Below are 22,856 nucleotides of genomic sequence, written 5' to 3'. Positions count from 1 at the left end.
AAGGCAATTCTAACCCTCAGTGTAAATTTGAACCCTGACTTTTAATATTAAGCCTCACCCTCCATCACTACCATGAAACTAACACTAAATGCCCTCCTAAGACCTAACGATAAAGATAAAACCATACCCACAATTTAACACTTAACTGCACACAAAACTAAAAATGTATAAACTAATTATAAATTTGGCCCTAATATTAAACATGACGTGTCCCATTATCCTTTAACTGTAACCTGAACCTCACATTTATTCTCTGTCTCTAAATCCTAACCCTATTTGTAACCCTAAACCTAGAGCTAATCTTAACACTAAATTTAATCCTACCCAGAGGCCTGAAGTCTTCCCTAAAGTCTATACCTTAAACTGTAGCCTTAATACTTGGGCGGATAGGAGTTACGTGATAATGTTAATGGAGGGGGGCAGAATAAATAGAATCACATAATGTTTAGTAGCCTTGGAGCCAGAAGTGTCAATAGTCTATTGTGGTTTATTGAAAACTGCTTTAACGTTTGAAGCCATCACTTTACGTTTGAAAGGAGTTTCCTTCTCCTGCATGCAGGCTGTTGGGCTCCGGAGGGAAACTTGTGAACTGGATTTTTAACAGTCACTTTGGAAAGAGCCATGGTAGATCAGGATGGGGATGGGTTGTGCCTCTCTCCCTTCGGGAGCAGCCTGCTTAGTCTCTCTCTGTCTTTGGTTCTTGTGTGTTAGGGGTCTGGATTCTGAACAATAATAAAGTACTATAAAGTGGCTGCCTTTCAGGAAGAATATTGTATGTGTGTGTGAGAGAGAGAGAGAGAGCTTTTCTGTGTGCATATCCTTTAGGCTGCTTGTGTAAATAGAGATGGAGCTGTCTTTGGAGGTTGTGAGCCTCTCCCCCCGCCACTCCCAGGGTTGTAGGCCAGTAGCTGTTGGTATAGGAAGTATGATAGTAAAGCGTCCACTCCCACTTCTTCCCAGAAGCCTTTTGGATCCAAGGCATGATGTAGAGGACCTTATATCCGTCTACAGTGCATGTCAGACTTTTTCACTGCTGGGTCTGATTGGGTCAGGACAATCTACCAGAAGACGCCATGGAGAGGAAAGCAATTGGTGAGAAGTGATATGAATAGTGAATAATTAAATTAAAAAGGTCAGGGGGCCCGACTCTGCCTTGAGGTGAACCTTATGAGGCCATTCCCAGCTGTGCAAAGAGGAGGAGGAATGATTTGCACCCACTTTGCTCTTACATTCCTTAGGTGTCAGGGGAGTTGTATGTTGGTTTCATTTGTGTCAAATCAACTTCCCAGGCCAGTCCCTTGAGTTAGAGCAGGGATGACTCTGTCCTCAAAGTGTAGTTCAACTGTATGTTCCAAAAATCGACGTGAGCGTCCAGTCGGTCAAACGAAGTTTCCTAATGCAAAGAGCATCGTGGTGGGACGGGAAGGGAGCCCCAGTGAGTCAGGTCTTTTCTCTGAGGTGCTACTGTCAGTATGTAACCAGGAAGTGGGAGGTGTCAGCTTTGCATGTACTGGATTGACCCGAAGGGGGTTAAGCTGGAAGCAGGGAGTGTGTGGGACCTGGGTAGGTGTATGGAGCGCTGGGTTCAGGTGGGTGGCCAGAGAATCTAGCAAAGGCTGTGAGGGTCTCTCTTTAATACATTGTCTGATACTTGATCAGAGATCACACACACTATGGAGCGATGGGCAACTCAATGGAATATTGTCTGGGGATTATATACATAAAACCTGACTTTACTCCTGGCCTGATGACACTTCCTATTCCTGCGCCCAGTGGGGCATTGTCTATGGATCTGCAGCCCTCTGCGGCCCATGGGATAAGGGGGAATCCACAGCTTGTTGCACAGTAATTCCAGGCAGTGTCCTCAGTTTTCAAGTTCAGGACCGGCTCTAGGCACCAGCAAAACAAACACGTGCTTGGGGCGGCACATTTCCAGGGGCGGCATTCCGCCGACAACTTCAAAAATTCCAACATCAATCCCCAGCTCTCCCCGGGCAATAAAGTGCCCAGCAACTGCCTGGGTGTGGCTGCAGCGGCCCTCCGGGCTACTGCTACAAAGTCTGCCTGACCCCGGAGTCCGCCAAGAGCGACTTCATGTTCCTAAAGCCCTGCAGCCCGAGTCCCCCGAGGAACAACAAGAAAGCTGCTGAGAACTTACCAGGGCCGGGAACGAAGCCCCGAGCTGCCAATAACACCGTCAGTGCCGCCAGCCAGGTAACCCTGCACTCAGGGCCAGCGCTTCCATTTAGGTGACCTAGGCGGTTGCCTAGGACACCAGGATTTGGGGGGGTGGCAATTCGGCGGTGGGGGGGTCCTTCCACGCTCCGGGTCTTCGGCGGCAATTCTGCGGCGGGTCCTTCACTCGCTCCGGGACCCGCTGCCGAAGTGCCCCGAAGTCCGGGAGCGCGGAAGGACCCCCCCGCCGCAGAATTGCCGCTGCCGACCGGGAGCGCAGAAGGACCCCCGCCTAGGGTGCCAAAAACCCTGGCGCTGCTCCTGCCTGCACTGTAGTACAGCCAGTGGGGCTCTGTGAGACACACCGGGAGACAGCGCCATGAAATACCCCTTCAAGGGTGAGCCCGGCTTCCCCTTCTTCTCTCCCTCCCGCCCCCTTGGGAACAAATCTGAGCTGGCAGAAATCCTTTCATTCAGGCACAACTTTTGAAAGATAATGACCCGACCAGTAGCATAGCTGGGGGGGAGCAGGGGGAGCGCCTGCTCTCCCGAGCCCAGAATTCCCCAAGTGGCACCTTTTCCAGCACCGCTCCGTCTTTCAGTGGCCCTGCGCATGCGCCGCTCTGGCTTTTGGCGGCATTTCGGTGCATGCGCAGGGCTGCCGAAATACCGCCAAAGGACATGCGCCTTTTTCCTCCACCGCTCCTCCTCGGCCGCAACCCTGGCTACGCCACTGCTCCTCCTCCAGCCAGGCTGCCGCCGCGGCTGGGCTCCGCGTTCCCCCGACCCCCAGGGGCTGCAGCGGCTCCCCTCTAGCTCGCAGCTGGGACCGGGGGGACTGGCTGCGGGAGAAGCCTGCCCAGGCTGCCGGCTGCCTGCATAGGAAGAGTTTGAACTCAGCTGTTCCTTCCTTGGGATTAGGGGCCATTTCTGGCATCCTTGTGAATGTCACTTACAGTTGTTGGGGCTGGAGGAGGAGGGAGGAGAGAAACCGATGTGACAGTGACTTTTCCCCTTCCACTGGCTTTTGTTAGCTCTGGATTTAAACTGTGCAGCCAAGTGCCTATTTTATTCTGCCCCTGCCTTGGTCTCACCCCTGCCCCCACAACTGTCAGTGACATTAACAAGGATGCCAGAAATGCCCCCTAATCCGCTCTGAGCCGTGCAGTGAACAGCTACATTTAAACTGTTTCTATGCAGGCGGCAGGCGGCCTGGGCAGGCTTCTCCCTCAGCCAGACCCCCTGGTCCCTGCTGCGAGCTAGGGGGGAGCCGCTGCAGCCCCTCCTGAGTGCGGGGGTCGGGGGAACGCGGAGCCCAGCCGCGTCGGCAGCCTGGCTGGAGGAGGAGGGAGGAGAGAAACTAATGTGACAGTGAGTTTTCCCTTTCCAAGCTATCATTAGCTTTGAGTTTAAACTGGTTTTTGTGCAGCCCAAAGAGATGAAGTAAGCCAGTACTGAATGCTCCACTTATTTGCCGGTACGCTGCTGCACCTATTTTTACCGGTACTCCATACCGGCTTACTTTCACCTCTGGATTTTGGGTGTGGGAGGGGATTCCAGGTTGTGTTGGGGGGTTGGCGTGAGGGAGGGGGTGTAGAAGGAGGTGCAGGGCCCCGGCAGCGCTTACCGCAGCATGCCTTAGCCCCGGGACCCTGCTGTGCTGCTGACCAGAATTTTAACAGCCTGTTCACCGGTGCCCAAGGGAGCTGCCAGGGCCCCCTTTTGACCAAGTGTTCTGGTCAAAAAACAGATATCTGGCAACACTACTGGACATGTCAGCTGCCTTTCGACTCTGTGCGGGCAGGAAGGGACCAGCTGTGGGAGGGGGAGAAAGAGATGAACTCTGCAATGATACGGGCCAGGTCATCCCTTCCCCTCCCGCTCCTCCCCTGTGGCTGGAAGCAGCTCCTGTCCCTTCCTTCCCACAGTGACAAAAGGCTGCTGCTGGCCACATTCTGGTGTGAACCCTGAAAGAAATCGGGACGGGGGGGATGTGACCCTGCATGCCCCCTCCCCCATGTGGTGCCTCGGGAAGACACGGTGCCAGGTACCGGGAGAGGCGGGTCCATCCCGGGGGCCCAGCCAGTCATGGAGGGCGGAAAGCACTGGGCAGGGAGGGTCAGGTAGGCCAGTCACTGGCCCCCTCCACCGCCATGTGAGAGAGGTGTACAGAAGTGTGTGCGCATCACCTCTCCCTCTGTGTGTGTGTGTGTGTGTGTGTCACCCCTCCACGCATGAACCCTAAAGCCTTAAAGATAAGAAGGTAAATAAAAAGAAGCCAATTACGGGCAGTATTTCTTTTTAACAGGGTCTCAGGCAACTTGGTGTTAATGTGAATGTTTGTACTACATAGTTCTGACTGATTGCCATTGAACTCACTTGAATACAAGTAATTTTACAGGTGTCCCATATTCAGCATAGGGAAATGGTCACCCTAGTCAGTGTAGACACCGTGTTGCTTACAGCAACTGTTATTGGCTTTCAGGAGCCATCCCACAATGCCCCACATTGACACTACAATCAATACAAGCGCTCCTGATGACGACGTGCACCGCTGACACAAGGAGCAAAGTGTAGACATGCATAAGCGATGTCATTACTGTGGCAGCTGTATGTCAACATAAGTTAGGAAGTCTTAATTTTGTAGTGTGGACATGGCCTCGTTTTCCATAACATCACTATCGGCACATCTTTTACAGTAATCTTGTGACCTACTGGCGTAGAGTTAGTCCGAGGTCACCCACTCATGTCAAGTGTTCTTAAACCTATGGCCTACTCTGGCTGAACTAAAATCTTACAGGCCTCAGCCTGCCGGCCTTTCATTCCAGCCATGCTTTACTTATACACGTAATCCACACTTAGAAATACTTGTCCATCTTGTCCGTCTATAATCCTACCATTTCAATCTATTGAGCATACATTGATTAGATAGGAAATAACAGGAATTGACCATAACATCAAATAACACACTGATAAATGAGTAATAGAATACACTAATTGGCTACAACCACCAACACACACAGACCCGCCCCCTCCCCACAGTCCCACTCTGGGATATGATATTATTACAAACTTACACTTCAAAATAGTCCTTTGTGAATCACCAACTTCATATACAACTAAAATATTTATCCTTGAAGTAACATCCGTTGCCTTCATTATTTTGTTCTTCCCCATTCTTCACTTCTCTTTTAAGCCTCGCCTATCTGTTGTGGCTGCCAGTTACTTCATAAATAATACCACATTTTGCTTTGTTCTATTTCATTGTATATGGCACCTCTAAACACCAGGGAACAGTTTAGAGGTGCCATACACACCCTTACAGACCCCCCCCCGCCACCCCTCAGGGCTGAATTCCCATTCGTCAATCTGGCAGGGTAAAGCGTAAATAAGAATCAAACCCGTTATCCAAGCCGTGTGACAAGTTAGAAGCTGCCCATTTCTTTAAAGGTAACAAACTTCTGTATGTTCAGTTTGCACCAATTTGCACATATGGAACCCTCTGAGATTTCTTAGACATTCTTATCTCCCCTGAGTGGGTGCCAGTCTCCCAGTGAAATAATAACACTTCTCCAACATTGTTTATACAATGAGTGAAGACGAGACACGTTTCTCCCTAATCAGAACAGCGGAGACATGTTTTTTTGTTTGTTTTCTTTTGCTGTAAGATCACGGCATTGAAGATTCAGCTGAATGAGAAAGGTAAATCTTTCAGGTGGAAATCATTAGGCTTAATGTAGCAAACCATGACATATCAGTTTATTTTGATTTATATTTTGATTACATTTTCTATGCTGGAAAAAAATTCTATTAGCAAAAAAACCTAGTAGCAAATATTACCGTTTCTTATCTGAAAGTAGTTAATTAAACCTATGTTACAACAATCTCATATGCCTAATTCAGTGTGGAGGAATTGATTCAATCATTATAGATTCATGGTATGAGTTGCTCAGTGTTCTGATCTGGTGGATAATTTATCTTTGATTTATGTATTTGGATGCCTCATTCCCACCCCATCCCTTAGGCAGCTTTGAAAACTGTCACACTAAGTAAGAAAGGGTCTTTTTCCTATGAGCTCCGTGAACTCATCCTCAAGTTCTTCTTACTCTCTTCACATTTAAATGACTTTGGAAGACCAATATATGTTTTTCTACCTACAGGGTATTTTGCCGATCTTAATTTCCTTTTGCCTTGTTATTGCATGCAATGGCTGAAAAAGGCAAAGCCACCTAGATGATACAGATGTCCTTTAAAATTCGTAGGAGTTAGGCAAGAAAATCCCTTAGCTGAGCATGAAAACCCAATACTTTCATTAGCTCTTCCATGATGGGGATCTTAATTTTTTTCAATGCCAGTTCTCCATTCTCCATCCTGGAATCCTTCTCCCCTCTAGCTGGGTTGTAGCCAGGAACCCTTCCTGTTTAGCAATATGGGAATGGCTGAGAAAGGGGGAGTCTTAGTTCAGGGATAGGAAACATTGCTCAATAGATAAGAGAGTATCTTATGATTTGGGAGATGTGGAATTCAGAGCCTTTGTGATCTTGGGAAAGTCACTTCGTCTAAGCTGATCCCATCTGTAAAATTCAGATAATACCTCACACAGGTGCTGTAAGAATCCACCAGTATTTGCGAGGTTCTCTAATATGAGAGTGACAACGATCCCATGTATCAGAGGGGTAGCCATGTTAGTCTAGATCTGTAAAAAGTGACAATGAGTCCTGTGGCACCTTATAAACTAACAGATGTATGGGAGCATGAGCTTTCGTGGGTGAATACCGACATGCGTCTGACGAAGTGGGTATTCACCCACGAAAGCTTATGGTCCAAAACATCTGTTAATCTATAAGGTGCCACAGGTGTCTCACAACCCTCCAGAACACGGATCGGCAACCTTTGGCGTGCGGCCCACCAGGGTAAGAACCCTGGCGGGCCGGGCCGGTTTGTTTACCTGCGACAACGGCAGGTTTGGCCGATCACGGCTCCCACTGGCCGCGGTTTGACGTTCCAGGCCAATGGGGGTGGTGGGAAGCGGCGCGGGCCAAGGGATGTGCTGGCCGCCCTTCCTGCAGCCCCCATTGGCCTGGAGCAGCGAATTGCAGCCAGTGGGAGCTGAGACTGGCTGAACCTGCAGACGCGGCAGGTAAACAAACTGGCCTGGCCCACCAGGCTGCTTACCCTGGCGAGCCGCATGCCAAAGGTTGCTGATCCCTGCTCCAAAACATTGTGGTTGAATCCATAAATGAGATAGCTAAAGGTTCATGTTCTTATTTTTTTATTGTTGCTCTTTCTACAGGGGAAACTGAAATTGGAAATGGAGGAAGCAAATGAAACCACAGTGGGTGAATTCATGCTCTTGGGGTTTTCCGGAGTTTGTGACAAATTCCAGATGTTTCTCTTCTTTGTTCTTTTACTGACCTACTTGGTCACACTAACCGGGAACGCATTAATCATTCTGATAGTGTGTGTGGATCACCGACTCCACACCCCCATGTACTTTTTCATCAGCAATCTGTCCTTCTTGGAGATCTGGTTCACCTCAGTCACAAACCCAAAGATGCTTTTAAACTTTCTCTCAGACAGCAAAACCATCTCCTTCCTTGCCTGCATGGCTCAGTCCTACTTCTATTTCGCCCTGGGAGCTGCAGAATTCATCCTTCTCGTGGTCATGTCCTTTGACCGCTATGTTGCCATCTGCCACCCATTGCGATACGCTGTCATCATGAAACAGAGACTCTGCATTCAACTAGTTTTTGTTTCTTGGGTGGGAGGTTTCCTGGTTATAAGTTTACGGATGGTCCTGGTGTGCAAGCTGAGATTCTGTGGACCGAAGGTGATCAACCATTTCTTTTGTGACAGCACCCCGCTTTTCCAACTCTCCTGCACCGATACCCAACTAATTAAGAGGGTGGATTCCATTTTGCTGTCAGCCATAGTGTTGACTTCATTATGTTTAACCACGATCTCGTACGCTTGCATCTTCTGCTCTATACTGAGAATCCCATCTGCCACGGGGAGGCAGAAAGCCTTTGCCACCTGCGCTTCCCATCTTACTGTTGTAGCGATGGCCTATGGAAGCTGCTTTGTTTTGTATGGCAGTCCCTCAGGATACTTATCTCTGGAAATCAACAAAGGGGTGGCTCTGCTGAACACCGTAGTGTACCCATTCCTCAATCCCTTCATCTACAGCCTCAGAAATAAGAGTGTTCAACTTGCCCTGAGAGTTGCTTTCAGTCATAACAGGACAAAGTTGTTCCCCAAGTTGTGTTGCACTTCTTGATGGAGGCAAGACGTGTAATAATAATAATTAGAAAAGCATAAATCAGTGTTGCGACATGTAGCCAAATTCTGTGCAATAGCCTCTTCTACATCTACTTAAAAAAAAAATTTTTGGTCAAGTCTATTGTCTGGGGAATTAATTCAAATTCTTTATTTCATTCTTTTGAAAAGTGCTGCACTAGGAAACAGTGGATGCCCATGTGTATTGCACCGCAGCCCAGACACAACATTGAGAGAAGCGAGTTACACTGAGTTTACAACCACTAAGTGCCTCATAATCATTGATGGGTTTTATCTTCCCAGTCTCACCCCCCAGCATCTATAGATGGGAAAATGAGGCACAGGATAGGCTAAGTGCCATGCCCAATTTTACACGTGATGTAGTTAATTTGGTCTGGAATTTTCAAATGAGTTTTTAATTTGGATTCAGTGGAAGTGTGGTGCCTTACTCAGGCTTCTTGGAAAATCTCAGCCTATTTTCTTATCTCTCCACCTTACCTCTGGTTGGAAAGTTTTGAATTAAGGCCCAGATCCTTCTCAATAGTTCTGACACTTAGTGCTATGTTGTCCATTCTGAAGTTGTGCAATTGTTTTTTCCCCCTTCCTAGTGTACTGACTTGTAATTGTCTCTCTTGAATTTCATCTTGTTGATTTCAGACCAATCACCTAATTTGTCAAGGTTATTTTGAATTCTAGTACTGTCCTCCAAAGTGTTTGCAAGCCCTCGCAGCTTGGTGTCATCCATAAATTGTATAAGCACTCTGCTAATTAGCCAAGTGTAGTGAGTCGGTGTGGCTCCCCTCCTGCCCAGAAGAGGGAGCCCACGTGCCGGCACCAGAGTGGGTGGGACCACCACCGCCTGTCCCCGCCCCCCGGAAGTCAAGGGGCGGGACAGGAAGTATAAAGGCCGGCCGCCAGAGCTCAGTTGGCGGCCAGCCACCACAGGGAGCAGACGTGCGGCCGGGAGCTCCCGGCCAGGAGACCGTCGAAGACCCTAGCTGGCCTGAGCTACCCCGGGCCCGCTACGAGGAGGAGCCGCCGGAGCCCGTTCACGCCCGCCACTGGGAGAACCCCTGGGAACCGAACCCCGCGAACCCTGAGGGTGAGACTGGACCCGAACCCCTCAGCCCCTGCTGCTATCCAGAGGAGCCGCCTGAGGACCATTGGCCGGACTTCCCGGCAGAGCTACCAGACTTGCCGCCGAGCCCGGGCAGAGAGGAGCCCATGGAGATGGACTGGCCCGATCCCGGCGTAACGAACGAGGTAGGCTGTGAGGGGGATCACGGAAGTAGCCCGGGGGTAGCCGACCCCGGTCCGGCTGCAACTGAGTGTGAGCCTATGTCAGTGTGTTGCGGTCTGGATACCCCACTGACCAGCAGCGGTAGCAACCGCTGTTAGGGCCCCGGGCTGGAACGCAGTGGAGTGGGTGGGCCTGCGTTCCCCCCTGCCACCCTCCGTACGGGTGGCAGGCTTCCCCCTCACCCAACGCTCGGCTACAGAAGCCTGGGCCTTGAACTATTTGCCTGCTCAGCCCCTGCAACAAGGGCCTGAGCCTAACTGTGTTTGCCCCGCCCTGATCCAGGGCCTGGGCTCTGAACTATTTGCTCGCTCAGCTCCCTGCAACAAGGGCCTGAGCTTAACTGTGTTTGCCCCGCCCTGATCCAGGGCCTGGCCTCTGAACTATTTGCTCGCTCAGCCCCTGCAAACAAGGGCCTGAGCTTAACTGTGTTTGCCCCGCCCTGATCCAGGGCCTGGGCTTTGAACTGTTTGCTCGCTCAGCCCCTGCAACAAGGGCCTGAGCCTAACTGTGTTTGCCCCGCCCTGATCCAGGGCCTGGGCTTTGAACTATTTACCCGCTCAGCCCCTGCCATAAGGACCTGAGCCTAACTGTGTTTGCCCCGCCCTGATCCAGGGCCTGGGCTCTGAACTATTTGCCCGCTCAGCCCAGCAAGCAAGGGTCTGAGCTAACTGTGTTTGCCCCGCCCTGATCCAGGGCCTGGGCTCCGGAGCTTTAACTGTGGTTGCTCCGACTCTGCACCAAAGAGCCGGAGTTTCAGGACTAACTGACTGCTTATTCCCAGAGTAGTGAGTCGGTGTGGCTCCCCTCCTGCCCGGAAGGGTCGAGCCCCGGCTAGGACCTACTACACCAAGTCATTAATAAACATATTGAGTAGTACTGGACTGAGGACTGATGCCTGTGGGACCCCCACTAGATATGAACCATTCATATCTAGTCTCTGTGTATGGTCTTTAAACCAATTTTGTACCCATCTGATAGTAATTTCATCTAGACCACATTTCCCTAGCTTGCATATGAGACTGCCATGTGGGATTGTGTCAAGGGTATTACAGTCTAGATACATCACCTCTAGAGCCTCCCCCATTCATTAGGCCAGTAACCCTCTCAAAGAAGGCAATTAGCTTGGTTTGGCATGATTTGCTCTTGACAATCCATGCTAGCTATTCTTTATAATCCTACTATCCTCTAGGTGCTTACAAAACTGATTGTTGAATAATTTGTTCCAGTATCTTTCTACGTATTGAAGTTAGGTTGACAGGTCTAAAATTCCCTGGGTCCACCTTGTTTCCCTTTATAAAGTTGGTTTCTCCAGTCCTCTGGCAGATTGCAGAATCAGGAGTCCAGATCACCATAGTGGCTTGGAAAGTCTCAGCAATAGAGGAAACAGGGCCTAATAGACATAACTGAGATTTCATTACTCAGAGAAAAACTGTAGAACCCTGTAATCTTCCTAGATTATAACTGTATGTATGTAACCAATGTTCAGGCAAGCGTGTCCTGTAGTGAGTTTCTGATACCATATAAACCAGTAGTTCTCTAAATTGTGTACGGTTGGTCCCTTTCACATAGCAAGCCTCTGAGTGCGACCCCCACCCCCTTATAAATTAAAAACACTTTTAAATATATTTAGCACCATTATAAATGCTGGATGCAAAGTGTGGCTGACAGCTCGTGACCCCCCGTGTAATACACTTTTGACCCCCTGAGGGGTCTCAACCCCCAGTTTGAGAACCCCTGATATAAACTTTAATTATTACTGCAATAATATCAGTTGTCTTGACTTGGTGTTGCTTATCTTTGGATAGAAGTTTATTCTCTCGTCTTTTTTAGTCGTGGCCTCCAAGATAATACTATTCGCAATCTTCTATTGGAACAATAGGCTAACCTTTCCATTTCATGTGGTAAAGAGAATGTCATTTCGGCCCCTCTAAATATCAAGAAATTCATACAAAAACACGTATAACGCACATACAGATGCTCAAGTCTTTTTGATCTAAAACACTGATTTAGCAACACTGAAAGGTTTTGGAAATTTAATGTTGGTTTCACTGAATTGGGTCAACCACTTTTTTTTTTTTTTTTTGGAAAAAATCAAAATATTTCATTGCAGCATTTTCCACATGAAATGTTTCAGTTTTTTTGAGCAAAACAATGTTGTCTCACTTTTATTTTTTTAAAATAGAAATAATTTTAAAGGGTCAAAATGGAAACAATGCATTTCAGTTGTGTCATTTGATGCAAAAGAATTTGTTGGTTTTTTTTACTTTTGCATTCACCAAAAAAATATATTAATTTTTGGTTCAACTTCAAACCATTTTTATTTTTTTTCAATTGCAAGCTAACTGAAAGTCACTATTCACTCAGCTACACTCACAAACACACACTAATTTGCTATTCCACCTACAATCTGTTTGTTTAAGAATATAACCAATAGAAGTGCTTTCAAAATGGGTAAAGAATTTGTGAATATTTAAGAGAAATATTTTTCAGTTTGTTTTGATAGCATCATTCCAAACTTTGATGGAAAAAATCATGAAAAAATCAAAATTTGGGAAATTCAAAAAACCTGAATTAATCACCCAGTTCTGCTTTAAAATTTTATAGTAGGATTTTCAAAGATTCCTAAGGGATTTGAGCACCTGAATCCCATGGGAGCTCTGCACCTAACTTCCTTAGGCTTTTTTGAAAATGTGAGCCATAAAAAGATGACCATTTTTGTATTCAAGTTAGGCACATATCTCATGGTGTCCTATGAGATTTCTTGCACCTGGTAATTTCCCACTGGTAATGCCGGAGCTCAGATGAAGTCGTAGCACTTTCAAAACCTTTATTTATAGAGTGGCTGAAGGCAAAGTTTATTTCCCAGATGGACGGAGGCAACATGCTGAGAAGAGCAACAGAGACAGACAGAGAGAGAACAATACAGTGAAAGAGAGAGCGAGGTGTTTATTTCATTCCTAAATGACAGCATCCATTCCTCAGCCAGTCTGAAAAGATAAAGGTATGTAACTGAGGTACACCTCTTCCTATTTTTTGATGTTCCACAGTTCAGAAATTCATAGATGAGAAGGGACTACTTTGATCATTTTGTCTGAAATCCTGTGTAACACGGGCCAAGAACTTCACAGGAAAAACTCCTAGAGCAGATCTTTTAGAAAAAAAAATCCAATCTTGATTTAGAAATTGTCCGTTATGAACAATCCACCACAACCCTTGGTAAATTGTTACATGGTTAAATTATCCTCACTGTTAAAATTTGCACCATATTTCCAGTTTGAATTTCAACTTCCATCCAATGGCTCATGTTATGTGCTTCTCTGCTACATAGAAGAGTCCATTTGCTCCTCATGTCGGTACTTTGGACTCCAACCAAGTCACCAGGATCTTAAATTGCTCTTTGCCAAACTGAACAGATTGAGTTCCTTGAGTCTATCACTAGAAGGTATATATAAGTGGAACTTTAGCTACTGCATTTATGTCACTGCTCTACAAAAGGGGTAAAAAAAGAATTTAGCAAGGAATACAGAGTGCTGGAGCAACACAATATAGTAGTGAAAATCAGTCTGCTTTTAGATTATTGATAAAAACGGTCAGAGATGACTTTGTGGTGTACAAGTGCCTACATGGGGAAAAGATAGTAGAAGATTCCTTAATCTAGCAGAATAAAATATCCCATGGTTGGAAGCTGAAGTTAGACACATTCAAACAAGAAGTAAGGTGCAAATTTTTAAGGGTGAGAGCTATTAAGTATTGGGGCAATTTACCTAGAGATGTAGTGGATATTCCATCACACAAAGTCTTTAAAATGAGTTTGGATGTCTTCCAAGAAGATAGCCTCTACTTCAACCACAAGTTGTGGGCTAACTGGCGAAATTACGAGATACAATGGTATGGTTTATGGCATGCTGAGGGCAGATTAGAACTTTGTTTGGCAACTGATGAGTTGTGTGCTCTGGGGGTGGTGACATGAAAGGCAATCGGGGGTAAATGTGAGGCATTGAGTTTTTTTATTATAATTCTGACGCAAAGAAAATAAAATTTCCCAAATAAATAAGAGGTCATTAAAAGCTTAAAAGTTTCTGAGCGCAAATGTATCAGCTGTATTAAATAGGCTTATCATTGTTATCATTGATAAATATTTTACTCTTTATAGTAAATATAATGGGGTTTAGAATAAATATAATGGTGTTGGGAACATTTTTTATTTTAAGAGTTCACCAGCTATGAAACATTGAAAAATAGTACTCCAGGTCAAGCATAAGTGTGGAGATGGGACTATATTAACTTGAAATTGCACTGTGTGAGATGCAATATAGCAGGGATCGGCAACCTTTGGAACGCGGCTGGCCAAGGTAAGCACCCTGGCCGGCAGGGCCGGTTTGTTTACCTGCTGCGTCTGCAAGTTCGGCCAATCACGGCTCCCAGTGGCCGTGGTTCGGAGCTCCAGGCAAATGGGGGGGCGGGAAGCGGCGGCCAGCACATCCCTCCGCCCGTGCCACTTCCGGCAGCCCCCATTGGCCTGGAGCAGCAAACGGCGGCCAGTGGAAGCCGCGATTGGCCAAACCTGCAGACGCGGCAGGTAAACAAACCGGCCTGGCCGGCCAGGGTGCTTACCCTGGCCTGCCGCGTTCCAAAGGTTGCCGATCCCTGTGTTATAGGATAAGTCTTATGGAAAATCAACTATGAAAAAGACTCAAGGGTCATGGTGAAAAATCACCTGAACAAGTGCTCCCAGTTCGGAGCTGTGACCAAAAAGTCTAATGCCATTCTTGGGTGTAAAATCAGGGGGATACTTAAAAGGAAAAGTGATGTTCTTTTCCCTCTGTATTTGGCACTGGTGCGACCACTGGTGGAATCCTGTGTCCCGTTTTGGATTGCACAGCTGAAGAAGCATGTTGACAAATTGGGGAGTGTACAGAGAAGAACCACAAGAATGATTGCAGCTTTGGGAAAGATTCATAGATTCTAGGACTGGAAGGGACCTCGAGAGGTCATCGAGTCCAGTCCCCTGCCCGCATGGCAGGACCAAATACTGTCGAGACCATCCCTGATAAACATTTATCTAACCTACTCTTAAATATCTCCAGAGATGGAGATTCCACAACCTCCCTAGGCAATTTATTCCAGTGTTTAACCACCCTGACAGTTAGGAACTTTTTCCTAATGTCCAACCTAGACCTCCCTTGCTGCAGTTTAAACCCATTGCTTCTGGTTCTATCCTTAGAGGCTAAGGTGAACAAGTTTTCTTTGACACCCTTTTAAATACCTGAAAACTGCTATCATGTCCCCTCTCAGTCTTCTCTTTTCCAAACTAAACAAACCCAGTTCTTTCAGTCTTCCTTCATAGGTCATGTTCTCAAGTCCTTTAATCATTCTTGTTGCTCTTCTCTGGACCCTTTCCAATTTCTCCACATCTATTTTAAAATGCGGTGCCCAGAACTGGACACAATACTCCAGCTGAGACCTAACCAGAGCAGAGTAGAGCGGAAGAATGACTTCTCGTGTCTTGCTCACAACACACCTGTTAATACATCCCAGAATCATGTTTGCTTTTTTTGCAACAGCATCACACTGTTGACTCATATTTAGCTTGTGGTCCACTATAACCCCTAGATCCCTTTCTGCCATACTCCTTCCTAGACAGTCTCTTCCCATTCTGTATGTGTGAAACTGATCTTTCCTTCCTAAGTGGAGCACTTTGCATTTGTCTTTGTTAAACTTCATCCTGTTTAACTCAGACCATTTCTCCAATTTGTCCAGATCATTTTGAATTATGACCCTGTCCTCCAAAGCAGTTGCAATCCCTCCCAGTTTGGTATCATCCGCAAACTTAATAAGCGTACTTTCTATGCCCATATCTAAGTTGTTAATGAAGATATTGAACAGCGCCGGTCCCAAAACAGACCCCTGCGATACCCCACTCTTTATGCCTTTCCAGCAGGATTGGGAACCATTAATAACAACACTCTGAGTACGGTTATCCAGCCAGTTATGCACCCACCTTATAGTAGCCCCATCTAAATTGTATTTGCCTAGTTTATCGATAAGAATAAATTCGAATAAGAATAAGATAACTAATAGTAACAGACTCAAGGAACTCTGGGTAACTTGATCACAGCCCCGGGGAACAAATAGTTCAGTCTAGCAGACAAAAGTATAACTAGAGCAAATGGCTGAAAGTTGAAGCTAGAAAAATTGAGACTGCAACTAAGGTACACATTTTTTTAATAGTGAGGGGAATTAACCAGTTGAATCATTGTGTTGTGGTTGATTCTCCATTCCTGGTAATATTTAAACCAAGATTGGATGTTTTTCTAGGTTCTAGTTCAAAAGGAATGATTTTGAGAAAGTTCAATGGCAGAAGTTATACAAGAGGTCAGACAAGATGATCATTCATGATTTTCTAGATCTCTACCTATCCTCCCATAATCCTCTCTTTTCCAAGCTGAACAGTCCCAGTCTTTTTAATCTCTCCTCATTTGGAAACTGTTCCATACACCTAATAATTGTCATTACCCTTCTTTGTACCTTTTCTATGTCTAATATATATTTCTGGGATGTGTGGGCATATTATGGATTATATGGGTTTATATGGTGGCATCATGATATTTACTGTCTTATTATCTGTTCCTAACATTCTGCTAGCTTTTTTGACTGCCACTGCACAAAGATGGCAAAGTTGGCAGATGAGACAAAATTACAGAAGACAGTTCAATGCAAAGCAGAGTTACAAAAGGATCTCACAAAACAGGGTGATTGGAAAACAAAAAGGCCGATGAAATTCAATGTTGAAAAATGCAAAGTAATGCAGATTGGAAAACGTAATCCCAAGTATACATGCAAAACGTTGGGGTATAAATTAGCTGTTATCACTCAAGAAAGAGATCTTGGAGGTATTGTGGATAGTTCTCTGTAAACATCCACTCAATGTGCAGCAGCAGTCAAAAAAGTGAACAATGTTAGGAACCATTAGCAAAAGAATAGATAATAAGATAGCAAATAACATAATGCAACTATATAAATACATACTATGCCCGCACGTAGAACACTGTGGGCAGTTCTGGTCACCCCATATAAGAAAAGATGTATTAGAAATGGAAAAGTTACAGAGAAAGGTAACAAAAATGATTAGAGGTATGGAACAACTTCCATATGAGGGGAGATTAAAAGGACTGGGACTCTTCATCTTGGAAAAGAGATGACTATGGGGGGATATGAGAGAGGTCTAGAAAATCATGAATGGAGTGGAGACAGTGAATAAGGAAGTGCTATTTACCCCTTCTCACAACACAAGAATGAGGGGTCACCTGATAAAACTGATAGGCAACAGGTTTTAAACAAACAAAAGGAAATATTTCTTCACAAAACACACAGTCACCCTGTGGAGCTCATTGCCAGGGGATGCTGTGAAGGCCAAATGTATAACTGGGTTCAAAAAGAATTAGATAAGATCATGGAGGATAGATCGGTCAAGGGTTAATAAGGCAGATGGTCAGGGATACAACTCCATGCTCTGGGTGTCCGAGCCTCTGATTGCCAGAGGCCGGGAGTGAATGAAATGGTTCTGCTAACTGAGAGAAAGTTCAGCATCAGCCTAGGGCTCGTGACTGAGGTGAACCAGATTTCCAAGAAGGACAAATTGGCGATGAAAAAGTACATGGGAGAGTGGAGTCGACGATCAACACACACTATGAAAATGATGATCACATTGCCTGTTACTGTGATCAGGTAGGTGAGGAGAAGAATCAGGAACAGGAAAATCTTCAGTTTGTCACTAAGACTGGAAAATCCCAGAAGGATGAACACAGACACCGCCGTTTCATTCCTTTCCTCCATGTCCGACATCAGCCTTGTATCACCTGATAATTGCCCTGATTTGTTCATTTCCTCTGGGGCACCTAGCATTGAGCACTGTCAGAAGACAGGATACTGGGCTAGATGGACCATTGGTCTTACCCAGTTAGGCCGTTCTTATGACAACAAGTTAGGGGAGTAACAGAGTTACTAGGTAAAATCCTAAGAAGTTGGCTGTAGCTTATGCTCTAATACAGGGGTCGGCAACGTTTGGCACGCGGCTCGCCAGGGTAAGCACCCTGGCGGGCCGGGCCAGTTTATTTACCTGCTGACGTGGCAGGTTCGGCCGATCGCGGCCCCCACTGGCGGCGGTTCGCCGTCCCGGGCCAATGGGGGCGGCGAGAAGCCGCGGCCAGCACATCCCTCGCCCGCGCCGCTTCCCGCCGCCCCCATTGGCCAGGGACGGCGAACCGCCGCCAATGAGGGCCACGATCAGCCGAACCTGCCGCGTCAGCAGGTAAATAAACTGGCCCGGCCCGCCAGGGTGCTTACCCTGGCGAGCCGCGTGCCAAACGTTGCTGACCCCTGCTCTAATACATTTGTTAGTCTCTAAGGTGCCACAAGTACTCCTGTTCTTTTTGCGGATACAGACTAACACGGCTGCTACTCTGAAACCTAGGTAAAATCCTGTGTCAGATGTTTTGTACAAAGTGGGGCTAGAAGATCACAAGGGTTCCATCTGGCTTTAAAATCTATGAATACACAAAAATGCCATTCACTTATTTTCACTGTTACTCTTTTTACAGATAAGGCTGATGTCGGACATGGAGGAAAGGAATGAAACGGCTGTGTCTGTGTTCATCCTTCTGGGATTTTCCAGTCTTGGTGAGAAACTGAAGATTTTCCTGTTCCTGATTCTCCTCCTCACCTACCTGATCACAGTAACAGGAAATGTGGTCATCATTTTCATAGTGTGTGTTGATCGTCGACTCCACTCTCCCATGTACTTTTTCATTGCCAATTTGTCCTTCTTGGAAATCTGGTTCACCTCAGTCACGAGCCCTAGGCTGATGCTGGACTTTCTCTCAGTCAGCAGAACCATTTCATTCCACGGCTGCATGGCCCAGACCTTCTTCTATTTTGCTTTAGGGATTACAGAGTTCTGCCTCCTAGTGATCATGTCCTTTGATCGCTATGTTGCCATCTGCCACCCTTTGCAATACACCACCATCATGAATCAGAGACTCTGCATCCAACTGGTTCTTGGCTCATGGGTGGGAAGTTTCACAGTTATAAGTTTACGGATGGTCCTGATTTCGAAGTTGAGATTCTGTGGGCCGAATGTGATCAACCATTTCTTCTGTGACAATTCTCCCCTCTTCCAGCTCTCCTGCACTGACACCAGTGGGGTTAAGAGGGTGGACTCCATTTTGATCTCAACTTTAGTACTGACTTCATTATGTTTAACAATGTTGTCTTACATGAGCATCTTCTTCTCTATTCTACAAATGCCAACAGCCACAGGCAGACAGAAAGCTTTTGGTACCTGTGGCTCCCATCTCACATCTTTGGCAATTGGGTATGGAAGCTGCATTGTTTTGTACGTCAGGCCTTCAGGAAGTGCCTCCTTGGATGTCAACAAAGGGGTGGCTCTGCTGAACACCGTACTCTACCCTTTCCTCAACCCATTTATCTACAGCCTCAGAAACAAGACTGTCAAACTCGCCCTGAGAGAAACCTTTAGTCGTAGTACTGTAATGTTGTTCCCTAATCTGCGCCATGCTTCTGGATAGATATAAGAAAAGGAAAACAAACCAAAAAATACCTACCACCATAATGAATCTGTTATGATTAGAAAATTATGTGTAATAGTCCTCTCTCAATCTGTATTTTTTTTAAATTAAAGTTTAGTCAATTCTACTCTTCAAAGAAATAATTAGATTTATTCAGTCTCTCTTGAAAATGCTGATTTATCACACACTTGAGACAAATGGATAATTATCCACTGATCAAACACTTCACTGATCGTAGCAGGGCAAGCTTCCTTTGGGCTACACAAAAGCACTTGGGTAACAGATATAAGCTAGGCAATATTTATTCTTTCTGTCTGTAGTTCGAGAGGTTCTTCAATTATTGAGCCTGGGTTTTAGGCTACATGCATGGGATGTGAAAGACACCAGTTCAACTCCCAGCTTCAAATCAGGCCATATGGTGATTGGAACCTGCATGTCCCGTGTACCAGACATAATTGAAGCCATTGGGTTGTAGGGACAGAGCTGAGCTCTCTAGAGTGACCAGTAATACCGCACTGGAAGAGAGGAACTGTTTTACACAAAATATCAAACGGTCTTGGTTTCATTCTGATGCAGAAGGAAAACACACTTTGAAATCATAAAATGGAATTCAAGATTTCCGACTAGTATCTCTCTCCTTCCCCCTCCCTTTCATTTCCATGGTAAAAGATCAACGAAGATCAGACACACTCATTTTTACAATGCTTTTCTATTTCACCTCTAGTTATAAGTGTTGAAAAAACATTCACTTTGAAAGATGGAACACAAATAGTTAATCCCAAGAAAGAATGTGCTGAAATAACATCACGTGAGGCATAGACTTTGCTTTTACTGTTTAAAATTAAATATTCCCCCCAACCTCCCACCCCCACCGTGTATCAGAAAACAATTTAACTGATTAATCTTCCTGAAAACATTTTCTCTGGTGCGGCGAAAAGGCCCCTGCAGGCAGCCCCACACTTCCTAGCACCACCCCGGGGCATTGGCCTCAACCTTGACTCAAAGACAACAGCAGCCTATATTGGGTCAAGCACACGGCTGCCTGATGTTCATGGGATCTGTGCTGGCTCAGACAGGAAATCCGCCCCCCGTTTCTTGCACCACAGTGCAACTTTTCACTTTGCCCTAACTTTCCTAGTACCCTAGACATGTAGGGCTGTTTAGCCTTTATTACCTTTAGCTGTAACGCAAGGAGCCTCCAAGCCTGTATCCTGTAAGACATTAGCTTAAGCAGGTTAGCATAAGTGTAGTGACATATCATAGGCCTGTAACCTATGGCATAGATAAGTGGTCCAAAAGTTACCCTCCGATTCGGTGGAATTTGGGCTAGCTTGCTCAATGGCAGGAGTTGGAACTTAACCATACACGGCAACAGCAGGAACATGCAAGTAATAACCGTAAACCGGCTTAAACAAGAAGTGACAGGTATCCTAATGAGTGAAAATGGCATTAATATGTATGAATATGTTAACCTGTAGAAGAAGTACACCGCCGTGTTATGTGGCTGAGGAAGTTAGATTTGGGCATGGAAGCTTGAGCATTAGCATGAATATTCACAATGGTGCACAGGTCTGATAATAGGGCAGACCACCGTGTGGAGAGTTAGTTTTCTGGGCTTAGCTACCATTTGACCCTTCAGCTCTATTGTTATCTACCATCAGTCTTCAGCATTGAGGAACCTGGACCATCGGACTCATTTGGCAGGCCAGAGACAGGGCTGGTCCTTCGTCTCTCATCACCAGGTCCTCAACAAAGGGTGTAAATAAGCAGATTTAAGAGCTCATGCCAAGAATGATACCACAGATATCCCCAATACTGTGCTACTCCTATCTTTTTATGTGGCTCAGAGCTTTTCTGGCTTTGTTCATTATTCTAATAAAGATCTATCATCTTTACCATACACCCCAAGGTTCCCAACAAGATATTGAACTTGTTGGTTTTAATTCTATGTAGCCTGATTCTTGGGACAAGAGCCTTATGACCTTCTGATCAACTGCCAAATATGATTAATCTTTAAAAGAGTCAGGCAACAGCTGCACGGGGCATAGATAGCTCATTTAATTCAGCCCCCTGCACTGAGGCAGGCCCATATAAACATAACCCATCCCTCACAGATGTTTGTCCAACCAGTTCTTAAAATCTCCAATGATGGGGATTCCACATCTGACCTTGGAAACTATTCTAGTGCTTAACTGTCCTTATAGTTAGATTAGAAATTAGGGAAATCATTCTCAATCTCCCTTGCTGCACACTGAGTCCGTTACTTCTTGTCCTACCTTCCGTGGACACGGAGAACGGATCATTATTCTCTTTATACCAGCCCTGAACACATTTGTAGACTGTTAACAGGTCCCCCTTGCTCTTCTGTTCTCAAGACTAAACATGCCCCAATTGTTAACCTTTTCTCATAGGTCAGGTTTTCTAAACCGTTTTTCATTTTTGTTGCTCTCCTCTGGCCTCTATCCAATTTGTGCACATCTTTTCTAGAACTGGACGCAGTACTCCAGCTGAGGCCTCACCAGTGCCAAATAGAGTGGGACAATTACCTCCTGTGTCTTGCGTGCAACAATCCTGTTGTTTCCCCTGTATCTCCCATGGAAAAATCTAAGGCACAGTGTGGACAGGTCCTAACAGATGTACCTGGGATTTCATTACGCAGAACAAAATTGTAGAACCCGTCATTTTCCTAGATTATTGCTCTATGTAAGTGATGAATGTTCAGGTACCGAAGCTCCTACACCACATCAAATAATTATTGCTAAAATAAAATCACTAGTCTTGACTGGTGTTGCCTGTCTTTGGATGGAAGTCTAGTCTCTGTTCTTCCTTAATCTCGGCCTCTAAAATGATACCGTTAGCAATCTTGTATTAGAAAAAGAGTCTAACTTTCCCATTTCATCTCTTAAGTGGAATGTTATTGTGTCACATCTTAACATCAAGGACTTCATACCAAAACCTGGTGTAACACACACAAATTTTCATAAATAGAAGTAGTTGAAATTTTTCTGTTGAAACTCTTTTTGGTTGAAAATGCTGATAGACGGCACTGAAAGGTTTTGCAAGTCTTTGTTGGTTTCACTGAGTTGTGTCGACCATTTTTTACAAAAATCAAAACATTTTATTGCAGCGGTTTGAAAATGTAATGCTTTGGGGTTTTTTTAGTGCAAAACATCTTTTTTTGTCTGAAAATTTCCTTTGCTTTTGTTTGATTGGAAAACCTTTAAAAATGGCCCAAACATAAACAATTACATGTCAATGTTTTCATCTGACCCAACATAAATTTACTGTTTCTGTTTAACTTTTTCATTCACTGCAAATTCTTTTAAAAAATATTTCAACCTGAAACAATGTTTAATTTTTTAAATGGTCAGCTTACTGAAATAGCTTTTATTCACACAGCCATACTAAGAAAACACACATTAATTTGCCAATCTGTCAATTTAAGAACATAATCATTAGAAGTGTTTGGGGAAAGGGTAAATAATTTTGTGACTGTTTGAGGGAGATGTTCTTGTTTC

At 45.4% G+C, this 22,856-nt stretch overlaps 2 protein-coding genes across 2 annotated transcripts; both read left to right on the top strand.

Annotated features, from left to right (window-relative positions):
• The first annotated feature begins 7,486 nt into the window (after window positions 1-7,486).
• Window positions 7,487-8,452, top strand: LOC128846206 (olfactory receptor 6M1-like). Its single transcript, XM_054045233.1, has one exon. The coding sequence runs from the start codon at window positions 7,487-7,489 to the stop codon at window positions 8,450-8,452; it is 966 nt and encodes a 321-aa protein (XP_053901208.1).
• Window positions 8,453-18,360: 9,908 nt separating this feature from the next.
• Window positions 18,361-19,338, top strand: LOC128846996 (olfactory receptor 6M1-like). The gene has a single exon (XM_054046314.1). It carries the CDS (start codon window positions 18,361-18,363, stop codon window positions 19,336-19,338), a length of 978 nt encoding a protein of 325 aa, XP_053902289.1.
• The last annotated feature ends 3,518 nt before the right edge of the window (window positions 19,339-22,856 follow it).

This window comes from Malaclemys terrapin, chromosome 12 (genome assembly GCF_027887155.1).
Source record: "Malaclemys terrapin pileata isolate rMalTer1 chromosome 12, rMalTer1.hap1, whole genome shotgun sequence".
NCBI classification, from domain to species: Eukaryota; Metazoa; Chordata; order Testudines; family Emydidae; genus Malaclemys; species Malaclemys terrapin.
This window is presented reverse-complemented; position numbering and strand designations above follow the sequence as displayed.